We start from the raw sequence: 22,498 nt of genomic DNA, 5'->3' as shown, positions 1-22,498 counted from the left end.
AGAACATCAAAAAAAAAACTAGTAAAATATATGTCGTGTGTGAACGATCCGTGGGTTGTCCGTGCTCCTTTTGGCAGGCCCCTAAAGTTGGTCACCTCGGTATTTCGAAAAATTGTTCGGGCGTCCAAATCTTTATTTATAGTCTGATGTTAAAAAAATGTTTATACCCTCCACCATAAGATGGGGGGTATACTAATTTCGTCATTCTGTTTGTAACTACTCGAAATATTCGTCTGAGACCCCATAAAGTATATATATTCTTGATCGTCGTGAAATTTTATGTCGATCTGGCCATGTCCGTCCGTCTGTCCGTCCGTCCGTCTGTCTGTCGAAAGCACGCTAACTTCCGAAGGAGTAAAGCTAGCCGCTTGAAATTTTGCACAAATACTTCTTATTAGTGTAGGTCGGTTGGTATTGTAAATGGGCCATATCGGTCCATGTTTTGATATAGCTGCCCTATAAACCGATCTTGGGTCTTGACTTCTTGAGCCTGTAGAGTGCGCAATTCTTATCCGATTGGAATGAAATTTTGCATGACGTGTTTTGCTGTGATATCCAACAACTGTGCCAAGTATGGTTCAAATCGGTCTATAACCTGATATAGCTGCCATATAAACCGATCTTGGGTCTTGACTTCTTGAGCTTCTAGCGTGCGAAATTCTTATCCGATCAGAATGAATTTTTGCACGACGTGTTTTGTTATGATATTCAACAACTGTGCCAAGTATGGTTGAAATCGGTTCATAACCTGATATAGCTGTCATATAAACAGATCTTGGGTCTTGACTTCTTGAGCCTCTAGAGTGCGCAATTCTTATCCGATTGGAATGAAATTTTGCGCGACGTGTTTTGTTATGATATCCAACAACTGTGCCAAGTATGGTTCAAATCGGTCCATAACCTGATATAGCTACCATATAAACCGATCTTGGGTCTTGACTTCTTGACCCTCTAGAGGGCACAATTTTTATCCGATTTGAATTAATTTTTGCACGAAGTATTTCGTTATGATATCCAACAACTATACCAAGTATGGTTCAAATCAGTTTATAACCTGATATAGCTGTCATATAAACAGATCTGGGGATTTGATTTCTTGAGCTTCTAGAGGGCGCAATTCCTATCCGATTTGGCTGAAATTTTGCATGACGTATTTTATTTTTACTTTCAACAACTGTGTCAAATAAGGTTCAAATCGGTTCATAACCTGATATAGCTGTCATATAAACCGATCTTGACTTCTTGACCCCTAGAGGTCGCAATTATTATCCGATATGCCTGAAATTTTGTACGATGGATACTCTCATGACCATCAACAAACGTGTTTATTATGGTCTGAATCGGTCTATAGCCCGATACAGATCCCATATAAATCGTTCTCTCTATTTTACTTCGTGAGCCCCAATGGGCGCAATTCTTATACGAATTGGCTGAAATTTTACACAGGTCTCCAACATATAATTTAATTGTGGTCCGAACCGGACCATATCTTGATATCGTTTTAATAGCAGAGCAACTCTTTTCTTATATCCTTTTTTGCGATCCATGGTGGAGGGTATATAAGATTCGGCCCGGCCGAACTTAGCACGCTTTTACTTGTTTTTCTATAATAGAATATTCTCTATTATAGAAATTTTCCTTAAAAACCGCTTTAAAACATTTGTACTTAAGTCATATATTGAAGAAATTTTTTCTAAGCAAGTCATTTATTATCATGTAGTAAAAAATACCTTGAATAAAACAGGTTAAGGACAACACTTCCCCACAAACTGTTATTTATCCATTTGCCTCTCCGACAGATTTCATCCCAACATTTCATTCAATACAAAACCAACATTAAAACATTTTGGTCTGGCTTTACATGACCCTTTCACATTGAAAATTTTTTAAGTACGTTCATGTATGTCTTTTAAACCTATAACATGTGTATATTGATGTTTTCTATTTTGCAACAGATACGGCTTGCCCGATAAGCCTTTGGAGTTGGGACGAGTCACGCCTGGCACATATTGTACACGTCAGTTCGATGAATGCTATCGCAATAAATGCCGTTTGCAAAGTCCCAATTATCCCGGCATGTATCCGAGAAATGTCACGTGCTACTGGACCATACGGCAAAAAGAAGTTCCTACCAGCAAACATGCCATGATTGCTGTTAGCCAAGAAAATCAACATAAAGCTTTAGTTAAAAGGTAAGTAATGCATTATTCTGTTCCAATTGTGTACCTCATTTATATCTTTCATAATTGGAAAATATATATACCCTACACCACCACTGTGGCACAGGCTTTGTGCATTTGTTTGCATCGCTTAGAAGAAAGGAGGTAGACCCATTGATAAGCATACCGAAGGATGGGGGTATATACATTTTGTCAGTCCGTTAGCAACACACCGAAATATCCATCCATAGGGTCGGACCCTATAAAGTATATATATTTTTGATCAGCGTAAAAATCTAAGACGATCTAGGCATGTCCGTCCGTCTGTCTGTTGAAATCACCCTACAGTCTTTAAAATTAGAGATATTGAGCTGAAACTTTGCACAGATTCTTGTTTTGTCCATAAGCATGTTAAGTTAGAAGATGGGCTATATCGGACTATATCTTATTATAGACCCCAAAAAGACCAATCCGCCGATTTAGGGTCTTATGCCCATAAAAGCCACATTTATTATCCAATTTTGCTGAAATTTGGGACAGTGGATTGTGTTAGGCCCTTCGTCATCCTTCATCAATTTTTCCAGATCGGTGCAGATGTGGATATAGCTGCCATATTCACCGATCTCTCGATTAATGGTCTTGTGGCCATAAAAGCCACATTTATTATCTGATTTTGCTGAAATTTGGTACAGTGAGTTATGTTAGGCCCTTCTAAATCTTTCTGCAATTTGGCCTTGATCGGTTCAGATTTGGATACAGCTGGTATATAGACCGATCTCTCGATTTAATGTCTTGTGGCCATAAAAGGCGCATTTATTGCCCGATTTTGCCAAAATTTGGGACAGTCAGTTGTGAAAGCCCTTTCAAGATCCTTTTTAAACTTGGCCCAGTTCGGTCCAGATTTGGATATAGCGGCCATATAGACCGATCCGCCGATTTAGGGTCCTAGGCCCATAAAAGCCACATTTATTATCCAATTTTGCTGAATTTTGGGACAGTGAGTTGTGTTAGGCTTTTCGACATCCTTTGTCAATTTAGTCCAGATCGGTCAAGATTTGGATATAACTGTCATATAGACCGATATATCGATTTAAAGTCTCGGCCCCATAAAAGGCGCATTTATAATCCGATTTCACTGAAATTTTACACTGTGACTTATGTTGGGCTTTTCGACATCTGCGTATATGCTTCAGATTGGTTTATTTTTAGATATAGCTACTAAGAAGACCAATATTTTGTTATACACAATTGAACAATCCCTTGTACTTATTAGTATTTGGTCCAAATCGGAACATATTTCGGTATAGCTGCTATGGGGCATAAGGTATGCATTTTTCACCAGATTTTGACGAAAGGTGGTTTACATATATACCCTTTTAACTTGTAAGGACTCATATCAGGTTATAGACCTATTCGGACCGTACTTGGTACAGTTGTTGGAAGTCATCCCAGAACTTTACATGTTTAATTTCAGCCAAATCGGACAAAAAATGCGGCTTGTGGGGGCTTAAGAAATCAAATCGAAAGATGGGTTCATATATGAGACTAGATGGACAGGGCCCGCTCCGCTGCGCCTTCCTTTACTCTCTAATATCTTTTTAGGGTGGGGACACTTTGCCCTGAATGTGGATATCGAATTCGTGCTACTATAGCCTATGTTCGCCTATGACGCTGAACGCCTGCGTTCGAATCGTAGCGAGAACTTCAGAAAAAATTTAAAGCGGTGGTTTTCCCCTCTTAATGCTGACGACATTTGCGAGGTACTATCCCATGCATGGTCATGTAAAAAATTCTCTCCAAAGATTTGTGGCACTGCGGCGCACCGTTTGGACTTGCCTATAAAAAACGTCCCTTATCGTTGATAAACTCAACTTAAATCGAAAAGCATTCATTGATGTGTGACAAGTTTGCCCCTGCTCGGTTCTTGGGCAAATGTTTACTCTACTACCAAATGTCTTTCTATTGATTCCCATATTACCGTATTGGTAAATATTTCGGGTTTAGGGGGAATTTCAGGCGTGGAGTGGATCTCCCAGACACTTGGCCCTTAAAGTATATATAAGATTCGTGGTCTACTTTCAAACACATTTTATATGAGCCCCATAATGGCATGATCGGTAAATAAGTTCTATTTTAGAGTGGGGTGGACCCCAGGGTCTTTGTTCTAAAAATGAGTATCAATATCTCGAAAATCGATCAATTTGCACCCTAAATAGCTTTTATATAATTGGGAGGTATTTTGGGGTGCGGCGGCTCCCCAAATACATGGCTCTTCGATTGGATGTCAAATTCGTTTTTTTCCCTCAACCACCTTTCGTTTGAGTACTAAATTGTCGTGACTGGACTGACGGGTTTTAAACGGCCCCCGAGGTATCAAACCCCAACAATAGAAACCATGTTTTGTTTTGACTGTGAGAGAGCAAAAAAAAATTTGAACGAATCGCATTACCAATCTCCGAGATATGGCGTTTTGAAAATTAGGGCAATGAGAGTGCTCTTTAGAGAAGGCATGTCACCTCAGACACATCGAATCAAATATAGATATCCAATTCGTGCTCAACTTCCAAATCCCCTTAATTTGGGCCCCATGTTGCCTTGGTCGGTAAATATGAACCGTTTGGAGGGTGTTTTGGGGCTGGACGGCCACCGGCACTCAGAAAATATATATCAAATTCGTCCTTTACTCCCAAATACCATTGATTTGAACTGCATATTGCCATAATTAGAAATGAAGTTCAGTTTAAGGGGTGCTTTAGGGCGTACCCCCAAACACTTGGCTCCAAAATGGGATATCAAATTCGTTTTCTACTCTCAAATTCCTTTTATTGAGTCCCATATTGTCATAATGGGTCAATCAACCTATTTGACTTATTTTTGGAAGGAAAAGTGCCACCTAGACTTGAACGCGAATTTTAATGTCATATTCGTAATTTACACCCAAATACCTTTCATTTGAGTCTCAAATAGCCATGATCTGCTAATATGTCTATTTTGGGGTATTTGGGGATGGGGCGACCTCCCATTACTTGGACCAAATTTTTTTATGTCATATTCATTTCATTTGAGTCCCATATTGATAGGAACTCTGAATATAACTGTTTTGGGGTTGGGGCGGGTACTTGGACCAAAATTTTAATGCGATATTAATTTCTTCGTCTCCAATACTTTGGCTTTGGGTGGCGTTTTTGGGGTAAGGGGGAGGGACCACCCCCATCCGATTTCTAAAAATTATATAGCCTATGTTTTCTTCCAGAGAAACTTACACAATCTGTGAAAATTTTAAGAAAATCGGTTCAGCCTCTTCCAATATCAAAAATTATATTGCCAATGTTTCCTTCCAGACCAACCTACGCAATCTGTGAAAATTTCCAGGTAATCGGTTCAGCCATTCTTGAGTCTATACGGAACAAACAAACAAACCGACAAACAAACACAAATTCAATTTTATATATAAGACTAGCTGACCCGGGCCCGCTCCGATGCGCCTTTTTTTACTTTATATGGAACAAAAGTTTCCTTGGAATATTTATTTTCGACAATTAAACAGCTTTTAGTGAAGTACCATGGTACGAAAATAGTATATCACTTGACTAACAATTTAACAATATAAGTGCCTTTATCTAAATCCCATATGATCTTTATTTGTCTACGAATTTAAGTTTGGATGTAAGTTTCTAATCTTAAATACCACATACTGACATGATCGAAAATTTTTTACGCTTTGCGGGGTGTTTTGCGGAAGGGGTGAATCCCTTAATACATGGTCTTACATTTGGATATCAAATTCGTATTCTACTCCCAAATACCTTTATTTGAGGCCCATTTTGCGTTGTCACTAGAAAATTGGTCCCGAAAGTGGGTATCAATTATTGCTCTTCCCCCCAATACCTTTCATTTAATCTCCACATTGATATGGTCGGTAAAAATCGCCGATTTGGGGTGTTTTGGGGATTGGGGTGGTCGCCCAAACACTAAGCCCGGAAAATATATCAGCAACGTACTCTATTCTCATATGTCTATATATCATTTATTGCAACCCCTTATTGCCATTGGACTCAAAATTGGATATCAAATTCGTTTTCAAATCTCATTTAAACTTCTTATTGCAAAAGTCAGCAAATATGTCCGGTTTGGGTTATTGACCCTAAAAACTATATATATTTAGTTCCACTCTCCTTAAGACCCAAATTGTCTTGGTGAGCAAATACGTCCTATTTGGGGGTTGTTATGGTGGTGGGTCGTCCCCTAGATACGTGGTCTACTACCACATACCTTTAATTTGAGCCCCATATATCCATAGTCGGCAAACGTAAGCGGCGGGTGTTTTGGGGGATGGGCGACCACTCAGTGAGTTGGCCTTGAAAATATATATCGGATTCGTGTTCCACTCTAAAAACGCTCTTATTTGAGCCTCATATTGCAAAAGTCAGCAAATACTTACTATTTGGGTGGTGTTGTGGGGGTGGGGTGGCCCCATAGACACTTTTCCCGAATATTGATATCAGATTCGTGGTTTACTCCCAAAGACCTTTCATTTTAGCCCCATATGGCTATGGTCGTAAATTTGTCCCCTTTGGGCGATGTTTATGGGGAGGGGCGGCCCCCAATCTCTTGGTCCCATATTTGGATATCAGATTCTAATTCTACACTCAAATACCTTTTATTTAAGCCCCATATTCCTATGGTCAGTAAATAAGTCCTGTTTAAGGGGTGTTTTGGGGAAGGGGTGGACCCCCAGAAACGTGGTCCCACATTTGGATATCAGATTCGTATTCTACTCGCAAATACCTTTCATTTGAGTACTGCCATGATCGGTAAATATGTCCGATTTAGGGGTGCTTTGGGGATTGGGTTGTGTTTTGGGGGTTGGGTGGTGTTTTGAAGGTTGGGTGGTGTTTTGGGGGGTGGGGTAGCCCCATAGACACTTTTCTCAAATATTTATATCAGATTTGTGCTTTACTTTTTTTGCCATGGTCGGTAAATATGTCCGATTTGGGCGCCTTTTGGGGGGTGGGGTGGTCGTCCTAGCACTTGGTCCGACAATTGGATATCAGATACGTTTTCTTATCCTAAATACCTTTCATTTGAGTCCCATATTGTCGTGATTGGTCTAAATTTATCTTTGGTAGGTTTTAGGGTGGAGCGGCCCCCCTAGGTACCCCATCCGAAATTTGGATACCAAATTTCTATTTTTAGAGTATTATATGAGAGCACACAAAATTTCGCTTAAATCGTACCACGCATCTCCGAGATCTGGCGTTTCTGAAAATTAGGGTAAGGGGGAGGGTCCGCCCCCCTTCAGATATCAAAAAATGTAGTACCCTATTTTCACCACGGGATCACTATGCACCATCTGTGAAAATTTCAATTAAATCGGTTCAGCCGTTTCTGAGTCTATAAGGAACACACAAACATACAAACAAACACAAATTGATTTTTATATATAAGATATATCGGGTTACACACGGATTTGGACTGTACTAAGCGCAGTTGTCGAAAGTTATAACAAAACACTACATTCTAAATTTCAGCCAAGTCGGACAAAAACTGCGGCTACCAGGGGCTGACTAAGTCAAATCGGTAGATCGGTTTATATGGGAGCTATATCAGGTTGAAGACCGATTTGGATCGAACTTTCCACAGTAGTTGCGAGTCATAACAGAGCACCGCATGCAAAGTTTCAGCCGAATTGCACAAAAATTGCGGCTTGTTGCACAGTTGATGGAAGTTACAACAGAACTCCACGTGCAAAATTTAAACCAAATCCGACAAAAATTGCGGCTTACAGGGACTGAAGAAATCTAATCTGGAGAGCGGTTTACATGGGAGTTATATCCAAAATCGAAACCGATATGGCCCGTATGCAATCTCCAATGACCTAGTTAAGTATTGAAAATCTATGCAAAATTCAGGGGGCTAGCTTTCCATTTTCGTCTGCTATCGTGATTTCGACAGAAATACGGACGGACATGGCAAGATCGACGCAGAATGTCAAGACGATCAAGAATATATATATTTTATGGGGTCTTAGACGAATATTTCGAGGTGTTACAAACGGAATGACTACAGTAGTATACCCCCATCCTATTGTGGTGGGTATAAAAATGATTGGAATTCACCAAATATCCAATTAATTTTTTAATTGGATCAATTAACAAGTAAAAAGGCGTTAAGTTCGGCCGAGCCGAACTTTGGATACCCACCACTTCGGGTATATATATAAACTACATGTCGTCAAAACCCGATGAAAAATGCATACATTATGTCCCATAGCAGCTATATCGAAAAATGTTCCGATTTGGACCAAATACTAATAACTACAAGTGATTGTTCAATTGTGTATAACAAAATATTGGTTTTCTTAGTAGCTATATCTAAAAATAAACCGAACTGAAGCATATACGACGAAGCCTAACATAAGTCACTGTGTAAAATTTCAGTGAAATGCTATTATAAATGCGGGTTTTATGGGGCCAAGACTTTAAATTGAGATATCGGTCTATATGGCAGCTATGTCCAAATCTTTACCGATCTATGCCATTTTGCAGAAGTACGTCGAGGGGCATAACTTAGCCCACAGTCCCAAATTTTGGCGACATCGGACAATAAATGCGTCTTTTATGTGCCCATAACCTTAAGTCGAGAGATCGGTCTTTTTGGTAGCTATATCAAAATCTGGACCGATCTGGGCCAATATTGGCAAAATCGGGCAATAAATGTGCCTTTTATGGGCACAAGACCTTTATTCGAGAGATCGGTTAATATGGCAGCTAAATCCAAATCTGAATCGATCAGAGCCAAATTGACGTCGTTGGATTTCGAAGAGCCAATTCCAACTCACTGTCCCAAATTTCTGCTAAATTGGATAATAAATGTGGCTTTTATGGGCCTAAGACCCTAAAGCGGTGGATCGGTCTATATGGGGGCTATATCAAGATATAGTCCAATATAGCCCATCTCCGAACTTAACCTGCTTATGAACAAAGAAAGAATCTGTGCAAAGTTGCAGATTAAAATCTCTATTTATTAAGACTGTAGCGTGATTTCAACAGACAGACGGACGGACATGGCTAGATCGTCTTAGATTTTTGAGCTGATCAAGAATATACATACTTTATAGAGTCGAAAATGAATATTTCGATATGTTGGAAACGGAATGACAAAATGAATATACCCCATCCTTCGGTGGTGGGTATAAAAATTTACAAATGCAAATGTTATATAAATTTTTTTGCGAAAATCGTAGCCTCGATTTTAGTGCAACATGGTTCACATACGTTAACTTCCTGGATCACGAATTTGAGGTTTATGTTAGGGGGTTTCTCCTAAAATGAAACGGAGCAAGTAATAGCGTGCTAAGTTCGACCGGGCCGTATCTTATATACCCTCCACCATGGATAGCATTTGTCGAGTTCTATGCGCAGTTCATTCGGATATGATCGAATGAGACCATATTGAACACGTATGTTGTAGGTCATGAGAGAAGCCGTTGTACAAAATTTCTGCCAAACCGGATGAGAATTGCGTCTAGATCGGTTTATATGACAGATATACCAGATTATAAACCGATTTGAATCACTCTTAATACAGTTGTTGGAACGAATACCAAAACAACACGTGCAAGATTTCAGACAAATCGGACGAGCGTTACGCCCTTTAGACCCTCAAGAGGTAAAGACACAAGATCGGTTTATATTACAGCTATATCAAAACATGGACCGATTTGAACCATACTTAGCGCAAATGTTGGAAGTGATACCAAAACGTGCAAAATTGCAGTAAAATCGAACGAGAATTGCGCCCTCTAGAGGGTCAAGAAGTCAAAACCCAAGATCGGTGTATATGGCAGCTATATCCAAACATGACCCATTTACCATCCCAACCAACCTTCACTAATAGAAAGTATTTGTGCAAAATTTCAAGCGCCTAGTTCTTTTCCTTCGAAAGTTAGCGTGCTTTCGATAGACAGACGGACGGACGGACATGGCTAGATCGATTTAAAATCGCATGACGATCAAGAATATATATACTTTATGGGGCCTTAGACGCATATTTCAAGGTGTTACAAACAGAATGACGAAATTAGTATACCCCCATCCTATGGTGGAGGGTATATAAAGGTAGTGGAAAAAATGTTTGTGTGGGAGTTTTATCTTCTACATACAGAAAGTATTTATTGAAATTTTAAGCGGCTTTACTTTTTCAAAAACGGACAGTCATAACAGTGCTGTTTGGGTCTAAAAAAGATGCTACTTCCATTAAAAATTGATTGTCTAGACCGTTAAAATTTTTTTTCTTTTTTTTTATACGATTCGTTCGCCAGCTGTTTTTAATTAATAACAGCGGCGTAGAACACTAGCTTTGTCATCAGATTCGTTCGCTAATTCATTGAAAACAGCTGAATTTATGGGGAGAAACCAGCTTTTTATACCCTCCACCATAAGATGGGGGGTATACTAATTTCGTCATTCTGTTTGTAACTACTCGAAATATTCGTCTGAGACCCCATAAAGTATATATATTCTTGATCGTCGTGAAATTTTGTGTCGATCTAGCCATGTCCGTCCGTCTGTCCGTCCGTCCGTCCGTCCGTCTGTCTGTCGAAAGCACGCTAACTTCCTAAGGAGTAAAGCTAGCCGCTTGAAATTTTGCACAAATACTTCTTATTAGTGTAGGTCGGTTGGTATTGTAAATGGGCCATATCGGTCCATGTTTTGATATAGCTGCCATATAAACCGATCTTGGGTCTTGACTTCTTGAGCCTCTAGCGTGCGCAATTCTTATCCGACTAGAATGAAATTTCGCACGACGTGTTTTGTTATTATATCCAACAACTGTGCCAAGTATGGTTCAAATCGGTTTATAACCTGATATAGCTGCCGTATAAACCGATCTTGGGTCTTGACTTCTTGAGTCTCTAGAGTGCGCAATTCTTATCCGATTGGAATGAAATTTTGCACGACGTGTTTTGTTATTATATCCAACAACTGTGCCAAGTATGGTTCAAATCGGTCCATAACCTGATATAGCTGCCATATAAACCGATCTTGGGTCTTGACTTCTTGAGCCTCTAGAGTGCGCATTTCTTATCCGATTATGATATCCAACAACTGTGCCAAGTAAAGTTCAAATCGGTCCATAACCTGATATAGCTGCCGTATAAACCGATCTTGGGTCTTGACTTCTTGAGCCTCTAGAATGCGCAATTCTTATCCGATTGGAATGAAATTTTGCACAACGTGTTTTGTTGTTATATTCAACAACTGTGCCATGTATGGTTCAAATCGGTCCATAACCTGATATAGCTGCCATATAAACCGATCTTGGGTCTTGACTTCTTGAGCCTCTAGAGGGCGCAATTCTTATCCGAATAGAATGGAATTTCGCACGACGTGTTTTGTTATGATACCCAACAACTGTGCCAAGTATGCTTTAAATCGGTCCATAACTTGATATAGCTGCCATATAAACCGATCTTGGGTCTTGACTTCTTGAGCCTCTAGAGGGCACAATTCTTATCCGATTTGAATGAATTTTTGCACCAAGTATTTCGTTATGATATCCAACAACTGTGTCAAGTATGGTTGAAATCGGTCCATAATCTGATATAGCTGTCATATAAATAGATCTGGGGATTTGACTTCTTGAGCTTCTAGAGGGCGCAATTCCTATCCGATTTGGCTGAAATTTTGCATGACGTATTTTATTTTTAATTTCAACAACTGTGTCAAATAAGGTGCAAATCGGTTCATAACCTGATATAGCTGCCATATAAACCGATCTGGGATCTTGACTTCTTGACCCCAAGAAGTCGCAATTATTATCCGATATGCCTGAAATTTTGTACGACGGATCCTCTCATGACCATCAATAAAAATTGCGCCCTTTGGGGGCTCAAGAAGTAAAAGAGAGAGATCGATTTATATGGGAGCTGTATCGGGCTATAGACCGATTCAGAAAATAATAAACACGTATGTTGATGGTCATGAGAGGATCCGTCGCACAAAATTTCAGACAAATCGGGTAATAATTGCGATCTCTAGAGGCTCAAGAAGTCAAGACCCAAGATCGGTTTTTATGGCAGCTATATCAAAGCCTTCGAAAGTTAGCGTGCTTTCGACAGACAGACGGACGGACGGACATGGCTAGATCGACATAAAATGTCGCGACGATCAAGAATATATATTCTTTATGGGGTCTCAGACGAATATTTCGAGTAGTAACAAACCGAATGACGAAATTAGTATACCCCCCATCCTATAGTGGAGGGTATAAAAATGACTGAATCAATTAATTTTTTAATTGAAAATTAGAAAAATTTTAATCATGATCGTAATTGGAAATTGCCAAGATTTCAATCAAGATCATAATTGAGAAATAAATCCGTATTCAATCAAAATATTATTAATTGAATTGATATTTTAATTGAAAACAATTTTATTTTCAATTAAATTTTTGATTGAAAAAAATTTCCTGACATTGCCAGTGAAAATATAACTATCCTTCGCGTCATCAGTGCAATGACACCAGCAATACATATCATAAATAATTTCTAATGGCAATGCGAGACACTTGTGTTCTTAACTTATTGCGTCCTGTTAAAGTTCCTATGACTGTTCCTAGATCTATCCTTTCCAAAGATAATAGAGCATTTATGTTACACGTCGAGCTTTCGTCCCATAGTTGTTTCATAAGCTCGCAACCTGCTTGTGTTCCATCTGCTAAACCACGTTTCCTTATAACGCTACCAGAACCCGTAATAGATACGTGAGAGAGGCAGGTGGATATCTGTTATCGACATAGTGGGACCGTGGGTAGAGCCAGTTCACCAATCTACTGCCAACGAGCCTCTGTCATGAAAGAGATCCGCGAAAACCTTTCTTATCCTAGACCCTTATTCAAGTCCCAATTCAACTTACTATCCAGAATAACCCCAATAAATCTAGCCGACCTAGATATTATCAAAATTGTTTCCTGCAGCCCCGGCAGTCTGAACACATGCACCTTCCTCTTCCTCGTGAACAACACCAACTCCCCTAAACCACACCCAGTAGCTCAAGTAGTCGTGGCCCCAGGAGCAGTATGCATAACCTCAGACAGGGTATCCAGGAACTTGTCCGGTGACAGGAATATCTAGATTGTCAGAATAAGCATATACTTTGGCCACTAAAGTTGGTAGTCTCTCCAGAATCCCATTGACCGCAAGCATCCATAGCCACCCTGTAGCGTGCCCCTGGTCAACATTTTAATGCCTTTTTATACCCTCCACCATAGGATGAGCCTATACCAACATCGCCATTCCGTTTTTAACTCATCCAAATATTGGTCTAAGAGCAATAGTAAAGAGCTATAGGAAAGTTAAAAAAACACATAAAATTCAGAAAAATTAAATTTTTATTTGAATCGATAGTACGGACCATATTAATTAATGCTTGAAGATTATTTCATGCAAATGTAGACCGTGACTGCGCCTCAATGATCCATCCGCTTAGTCCAATTTTGAAGCATAAAAGTCCATAGACAGAACTCGAATGAAATGATGAAACAGGAACGACGAGTATAAGGAGACATAAAGTGTAAAGCAGGATACAGCAGCACGTTTACTTATGGTGATTTCAATTCTGAAAAAATGTGTTACACTAATGTTGTACTTATACGGGACAACATAATGCCAATATCGTCCCAACCCTCTCATAATATTACACTTTTTGCAATTTCAATGAAAATATTCAAGTGCCCATATGTATTCATTTCGACCACTCTTCTTTCTTATAAAGGGTGATTTTTTTGAGGTTAGGATTTTCATGCATTAGTATTTGACAGATCACGTGGGATTTCAGACATGGTGTCAAAGAGAAAGATGCTCAGTATGCTTTGACATTTCATCATGAATAGACTTACTATCGAGCGACGCTTGCAAATCATTGAATTTTATTACCAAAATCAGTGTTCGGTTCGAAATGTGTTCAAATTTTGACAAATTTTGTTCAGCAATGAGGCTCATTTCTGGTTGAATGGCTACGTAAATAAGCAAAATTGCCGCATTTGGAGTGAAGAGCAACCAGAAGCCGTTCAAGAACTGCCCACGCATTCCGAAAAATGCACTGTTTGGTGTGGTTTGTACGCTGGTGGAATCATTGGACCATATTTTTTCAAAGATGCTGTTGGACGCAACGTTACGGTGAATGAACACATTTCGAACCGAACACTGATTTTGGTAATAAAATTCAATGATTTGCAAGCGTTGCTCGTTAGTAAGTCTATTCATGATGAAATGTCAAAGCATACTGAGCATCTTTCTCTTTGACACCATGTCTGAAATCCCACGTGATCTGTCAAATACTAATGCATGAAAATCCTAACCTCAAAAAAATCACCCTTAATTTATATAACAAGTAAAAAGTCGCTAAGCTCGGCCGGGCCGAACTTTGGATACCCACCACCTCGGGTATATATGTAAACCACCTTTCCACCACCATCCGCTGAAAAATGCATAATTCATGCCCCATTGCAGCTATATCGAAATATGGTCCGATTTGGACCAAATTCTTCACGGACATTGAGTGGTCTAATACATACAGGGTATTGTTCAATTTTGTAGAACAAAATATTGGTCTTTTTGGTAGCTATATCCAAATACAGACCAATCTGAACCATATACGACACGGACGTTGGATAGCCTAACACAACTCACTGTCCCAAATTTCAGCAAAATCGGATAATAAATGTGGCTTTTATGGGCCTAAGACCCTAAATCGGCGGATCGCTCTATATGGGGCTATATCAAGATATAGTCCGATATAGCCCATCTTCGAACTTAACCTGCCTATAGACAACAAGTAAAAGCGTGCTAAGTTCGGCCGGGCCGAATCTTATATACCCTCCACCATGGATCGAATTTGTCGAGTTCTTTTCCCGGCATCTCTTCTTAGGCAAAAAAGGATATAAGAAAAGAGTTGCTCTGCTATTAAAACGATATCAAGATATGGTCCGGTAAAATGTCAGCCAATTCGTATAAGAATTGCGCCCATTGGGGCTCACGAAATAAAATAGAGAGAACGATTTATATGGGATCTGTATCGGGCTATAGACCGATTCAGACCATAATAAACACGTTTGTTGATGGTCATGAGAGGATCCGTCGTACAAAATTTCAGGCATATCGGATAATAATTGCGACCTCTAGGGGTCATGAAGTCAAGGTCCCAGATCGGTTTATATGGCAGCTATATCAGGTTGTGAACCGATTTGAACCTTATTTGACACAGTTTTTGAAAGTAAAAATATAATAAAATACGTCATGCAAAATTTCAGCCAAATCGGATAGGAATTGGGCCCTCTAGAAGCTCAAGAAGTCAAATCCACAGATCTGTTTATATGACAGCTATATCAGGTTATGGACCGATTTCAACCATACTTGGCACAGATGTTGAATATCATAACGAAATACTTCGTGCAAAAATTCATTCAAATAGGATAAGAATTGTTACCTCTAGAGGCTAAAGAAGTCAAGACCCAAGATCGGTTTATATGGCAGCTATATCAGGTTATGGACCGATTTAAACCATACTTGGCAAGGTTGTTGGGTATCATAACAAAACACGTCGTGCGAAATTCCATTCCATTCGGATAAGAATTGCGCACTCTAGAGGCTCACGAATTCAATACCCAAGATCGGTTTATATGGCAGCTATATCAGGTTATGAACCGATTTGAACCATACTTGGCACAGTTGTTGGATATCATAACAAAAATCGTCGTGCAAAATTTCATTCAAATCGGATAAGAATTGTGACCTCTATAGGCTAAAGAAGTCAAGACCCAAGATCTGTTTATATGACAGCTATATCAGGTTATGAACCGATTTCAACCATACTTGGCACAGTTGTTGAATATCATAACAAAACACGTCGTGCAAAAATTCATTCAAATCGGATAAGAATTGTGACCTCTAGAGGCTAAAGAAGTCAAGACCCAAGATCGGTTTATATGGCAGCTATATCAGGTTATGGACCGATTTGAACCATACTTGGCAAGGTTTTTGGGTATCATAACAAAACACGTCGTGCAAAATTTCATTCCAATCCGATAAGAATTGCGTACTCTAGAGGCTCAAGAAGTCAAGACCCAAGATCGGTTTATATGGCAGCTATATCAAAACATGGACCGATATGGCCCATTTACAATACCAACCGACCTACACTAATAAGAAGTATTTGTGCAAAATTTCAAGCGGCTAGCTTTACTCTTTCGGAAGTTAGCGTGCTTTCGACAGACAGACGGACGGACGGACGGACGGACGGACGGACAGACGGACGGACATGGCTAGATCGACATAAAATTTCACGACGATCAAGAATATATATACTTTATGGGGTCTCAGACGAATATTTCGAGTAGTTACAAACAGAATGACGAAATTAGTATACCCCCCATCTTATGGTGGAGGGTATAAAAAAAGAATCTGTACAAAGTTTCAGCTCATTGTCTCTATTTTTAAAGACTGTAGCATGACTTCAACAGACAGGCGGACGGACATGGCTAGATAGTCTTAGATTTTTACGACGATCAAGAATATATATACTTTATAGGGTCAGAGATGGATGTTTCGATCTGTTACGAACGGAAAGGGTTGGACCATCCCCCTTACACAAATTTACAAAGAAACGCAAGATCTCGGAGATGTGTGGTCCGATTAAAGCGAATCGCGGCAATATAGGACTCAAATGAAAGGTATTTAAGATTATAAGACGTATCTGATATCCAATTGTCGGTTAAAGTGTGTGAGGTAACACCCCAACCCCCAAAACACCCCTAAGTCGAAATGAATGGTATTTGCGACTAGAATACGAATCCGACCACCAAGTTTCTGGTGGTCAAATATAAGGTATTTGAGTGTAGAATACGTATTTGATATCCAAATGTAGGACAAAGCATTTGGAAGGCCGCCCCTTCCCAAAAACACCCCCAAAGAGAACAAATTTGCGACCATAGCATTATGGGGCTCAAATTAAAGGTCTTTAGGAGTTAAGCACGAATCTGATTAATTCGAGGGAAAAAGTGTCAATAGGGACAACCTCACCCCCATAACACCACACAAATAGGACGCATTTGCTGATGATTGCAATATGGGTTTCAAATGAGAGGTATTTTAGAGTAGAAGTAGGAATAGGGCCAAGTCACTAAGTGGGCGCTCCATCCCTGAAAACACCACCCAAACTGGTCATGTTTGGCGACTATGGGAATATGGCGCTTAAATGAAAGATATTTGGGAGTAGACCACGAATCTGATATCAATATTCGGGACCAACTGTCTAGTGGACGTCCCACCCCCATAACAACCCCCATATAGGACGTATTCGCTCACCTCCCAGCTCGATATTGATAGGTTTTAGAGTCCATACCCCAAGCAGGACATATCTGCTGACTTTTGCAATAAGGGGTTTAAATGAAAGGTATATGAGATTAGAAAACGAATTTGATATCCAATTTTGAGGCCAAAGGCAATATGAGGTTCAAATAAATGATATTTGAGAGTAGAGCACGATGCTTATATATTTTTAGGGCTTAGTGTTTGGAGTCCCACCCCACTCCCTAAATCAGACATATTTACCGAACACGTCAATGTTGGGCTCAAATGAATGGTATAGCACGAAATTGATATCCACTTTCGGGACCAATTTTCTGGGAGTCTACCCCTACCCCAAAACACCCCACAAGCACCAATTATTTATTAATCCCATGGCAACCGGAGGTACGTACCGGATTGACCCCTTGAAATCGTTCATGGAAGAGGGCCGCTGCCTCAGTGTGCAAGACACCAATTATTGTATTTACTGACCATCGCAATATGGGACTCAAATAAAGATATTTGGGAGTAGAATACGAATCTGATATCCAAATATGAGATCATGTATTGTATTTGACGCAAATTTACCGACCATAGCAATATGTAGCTCAAATGAAAGGTATTTGAGATTTGAAAACGAAATTGGCAACCGCAGTATCTATTTTTAGGCAAACAAAGAATAATGAATATGGACGGAGGAGGAGCTATATCAAATTATAGTCCGATTCGGGGCTCAAGAAGCAAAATCGGGAGATCGGTTTATATGGGAGCTGCGTCAAGCTATAGATCGATTCATACCATATTGCACACGTATGTTGAAGGCCATTGGAGAAGCCGTTGTACAAAATTTGTGCCAAGTCTGATGAGAATTGCCCTCTCTAGAAGCTCAAGAACTCAAGATTCCAGATCGGTTTATATGGGAGCTACATCAGGGTATTGACCGATTTGAACGATACTACGTACAAATGTTGGAAGAGATAGCAAAAACCACGAGCAAAATTCCAGCCAAATCGGATAGGAATTGCGCCTTCTAGAAGCTCAAGAAGTCAAGACCCACATTTCACATTTCACATTTCATTTCATTTATTTAACACCAAGCACAACAAGATTATATCTTATATACCCAAGATCGGTTTATATGGTAGCTATATCAGGTTATGGACCGATTTAAACCATACTTTGCATAGTTGTTGGAAGTGATATCAAAACACTATGTGCAAAATTTCGGTCAAATTGGATGAGAATTGCGCCCCCTAAAGGCTCAAGAAGTCAAGCCCCCAGCTGGGTTTATGTGGCAGCTATATCAAAACATGGACCGATTTAAACCATACTTAGCGCAGTTGTAGGAAGTGATACTAAAACACCACGTGTAAAATTTCATTCAAATCGGACGAGAATTGCGCCCTCTAGGGGCTCAAGAAGTCAAAACCCAAGATCGGATTATATGGCAGCTATATCAAAACATGGACCGATTTAGCCCATTTACAATACCGACCGACTAATAAAAAGTATTTGTGCAAACTTTCAAGTGGCTAGCTTTACTCCTTCGAAAGTTAGAGTGCTTTCGACAGACAGACGGACGGACGGACGGACAGACAAACGCACAGACAAGATCGACTTAAATAACATGACAATCAAGAATATATGTACTTTATTGAGTCTCAGACGCATATTCGAGGTGTTGCAAACAGAATGACGAAATTAGTATATACCCATTCTATAGTGGAGGGTATAAAAATGAATTTGTGTTTATTTGTTTATTATACCCTCCACCATAAGATGGGGGGTATACTAATTTCGTCATTCTGTTTGTAACTACTCGAAATATTCATCTGAGACCCCATAAAGTATATATATTCTTGATCGTCGCGACATTTTATGTCGATCTAGCCATGTCCGTCTGTCCGTCCGTCCGTCCGTCCGTCCGTCCGTCCGTCCGTCCGTCCGTCCGTCCGTCCGTCCGTCCGTCCGTCTGTCTGTCGAAAGCACGCTAACTTCCGAAGGAGTAAAGCTAGCCGCTTGAAATTTTGCACAAATACTTCTTATTAGTGTAGGTCGGTTGGTATTGTAAATGGGCCATATCGGTCCATGTTTTGATATAGCTGCCATATAAACCGATCTTGGGTCTTGACTTCTTGAGCCTCTAGAGTGCGCAATTCTTATCCGATTGGGATGAAATTTACCACGACGTGTTTTTTTATGATATCCAACAAGTGTGCCAAGTATGGTTCAAATCGGTTCATAACCTGATATAGCTGCCATATAAACCGATCTTGGGTCTTGACTTCTTGAGCCTCTAGAGGGCGCAATTCTTATCCGATTGAAATGGAATTTCGCACGACGTGTTTTGTTATGATATCCAACAACTGTGCCAAGTATGGTTCAAATCGGATCATAACCTGATATAGCTGCCATATAAACCGATCTTGGGTCTTGACTTCTTGAGCCTGTAGAGTGCGCAATTCTTATCCGATTGAAATGAAATTTTGCACGACGTGTTTTGTTATTATATCCAACAACTGTGCCAAGTATGGTTCAAATCGGATCATAACCTGATATAGCTGTCATATAAACCGATCTTGGGTCTTGACTTCTTGAGCCTCTAGAGGGCGCAATTCTTATCCGATTGGAATGGAATTTCGCACGACGTGTTTTGTTATGATACCCAACAACTGTGCCAAGTATGGTTTAAATCGGTCTATAACCTGATATAGCTGCCATATAAACCGATCTTGGGTCTTGACTTCTTGAGCCTCTAGAGTGCGCAATTCTAATCCGATTGGAATCAATTTTTGGCACCAAGTATTTCGTTATGATATCCAACAACTGTGCCAAGTATGGTTGAAATCGGTCCATAACCTGATAGAGCTGTCATAAAAACAGATCTGGGGATTTGACTTCTTGAGCTTCTAGGGCGCAATTCCTATCCGATTTGGCTGAAATTTTGCATGACGTATTTTATTTTTACTTTCAACAACTATGTCAAATAAGGTTCAAATCGGTTCATAACCTGATATAGCTGCCATATAAACCGATCTGGAATCTTGACTTCTTGACCCCTAGAGGTCGCAATTATTATCCGATATGCCTGAAATTTTGTACGATGGATCCTCTCATGACCATCAACAAACGTGTTTATTATGGTCTGAATCGGTCTATAGCCCGATACAGATCGTTCTCTCTATTTTACTTCGTGAGCCCCAATGGGCGCAATTCTTATACGAATTGGCTGAAATTTTACACAGGTCTCCAACATATAATTTAATTGTGGTCCGAACCTGAACATATCTTGATATCGTTTTAATAGCAGAGCAACTCTTTTCTTATATCCTTTTTTGCCTAAGAAGAGATGCCGGAAAAAGAACTCGACAAATGCGATCCATGGTGGAGGGTATATAAGATTCGGCCCGGCCGAACTTAGCACGCTTTTACTTGTTTGTTTGTGTCTTTGTAAATTTGTTTGTTCCGTATAGACTCAAAAACGGCTAAACCGATTTCTTTGAACACTCCCCACAGATTGTGGGGAGTGTTCCGGCGACATTATCCACCGTAGACTTGGCACATTGTAAGAAATGCAACATTTTTCCACACTCTGAAGGCAACACCATTAAAAACGAACACTGCACCTGATTTTTATACCCTCCACCATAAGATGGGGGGTATACTAATTTCGTCATTCTGTTTGTAACTACTCGAAATATTCGTCTGAGACCCCATAAAGTATATATATTCTTGATCGTCGTGACATTTTATGTCGATCTAGCCATGTCCGTCCGTCTGTCCGTCCGTCCGTCCGTCCGTCCGTCCGTCCGTCCGTCCGTCCGTCTGTCTGTCGAAAGCACGATAACTTCCGAAGGAGTAAAGCTAGCCGCTTGAAATTTTGCACAAATACTTCTTATTAGTGTAGGTCGGTTGGTATTGTAAATGGGCCATATCGGTCCATGTTTTGATATAGCTGCCATATAAACCGATCTTGGGTCTTGATTTCTTGAGCCCCTACAGTGCGCAATTCTTATCTGATTGGAATGAAATTTTGCACGACGTGTTTTGCTATGATATCCAACAACTGTGTCAAGTATAGTTCAAATCGGTTCATAACCTGATATAGCTGTCATATAAACCGATCTTGGGTCTTGACTTCTTGAGCCTCTAGCGTGCGCAATTCTTATCCGATCAGAATGAAATTTTGCACGACGTGTTTCGTTACGATATCCAACAAGTGTGCCGAGTATAGTTCAAATCGGTCCATAACCTGATATAGCTGCCATTTAAACCGATCTTGGGTCTTGACTTCTTGAGCATCTACAGTGCGCAATTCTTATCCGATTGGGATGAAATTTTGCACGACGTGTTTTGATATGATATTCAACAACTGTGCCAAGTATGGTTCAAATCGGTTCATAACCTGATATAGCTGCCATATAAACCGATCTTGGTTTTTGACTTCTTGAGCCTCTAGAGGGCACAATTCTTATCCAATTTGAATGGGTTTTTGCACGACGTGTTTTGTTGCTATATCCAACAACTTTGCCAAGTATAGTTCAAATCGGTCCATAACCTGATATAGCTGCCATATAATCCGATCTTGGGTCTTGACTTCTTGAGCCTCTAGAGGGCGCAATTGTTATCCGATTAGAATGGATTTTCGCACGACGTGTTTTGTTATGATACCCAACAACTGTGCCAAGTATGGTTTAAATCGGTCCATAACCTGATATGGCTGCCATATAAACCGATCTTGGGTCTTGACTTCTTGAGCCTCTGGAGGGCACAATTCTTATCCGATTTGAATGAATTTTTGCACGAAGTATTTCGTTATGATATCCAACAACTGTGTATGGTTCAAATCGGTTCATAACCTGATATAGCTCTCATATAAACAGATCTGGGGATTTGACTTCTTGAGCTTCTAGAGGGCGCAATTCCTATCCGATTTGGCTGAAATTTTGCATGACGTATTTTATTTTTACTTTCAACAACTGTGTCAAAT

The 22,498-nt window shown here is 39.9% G+C and overlaps 1 protein-coding gene across 1 annotated transcript in view; it reads left to right on the top strand.

The window, feature by feature from the left end:
• LOC131994281 (uncharacterized) overlaps positions 1 to 22,498 on the top strand; it is a gene marked incomplete in the record, with an annotated part of 1,369,549 nt that overhangs the window by 811,286 nt on the left and 535,765 nt on the right. Inside the window, 1 exon segment of the mRNA XM_059360990.1 lies at positions 1,956 to 2,192. Coding sequence (XP_059216973.1) covers positions 1,956 to 2,192 — 237 coding nt within the window.

Source organism: Stomoxys calcitrans, chromosome 1 (genome assembly GCF_963082655.1).
Source record: "Stomoxys calcitrans chromosome 1, idStoCalc2.1, whole genome shotgun sequence".
NCBI classification, from domain to species: Eukaryota; Metazoa; Arthropoda; class Insecta; order Diptera; family Muscidae; genus Stomoxys; species Stomoxys calcitrans.
This window is presented reverse-complemented; position numbering and strand designations above follow the sequence as displayed.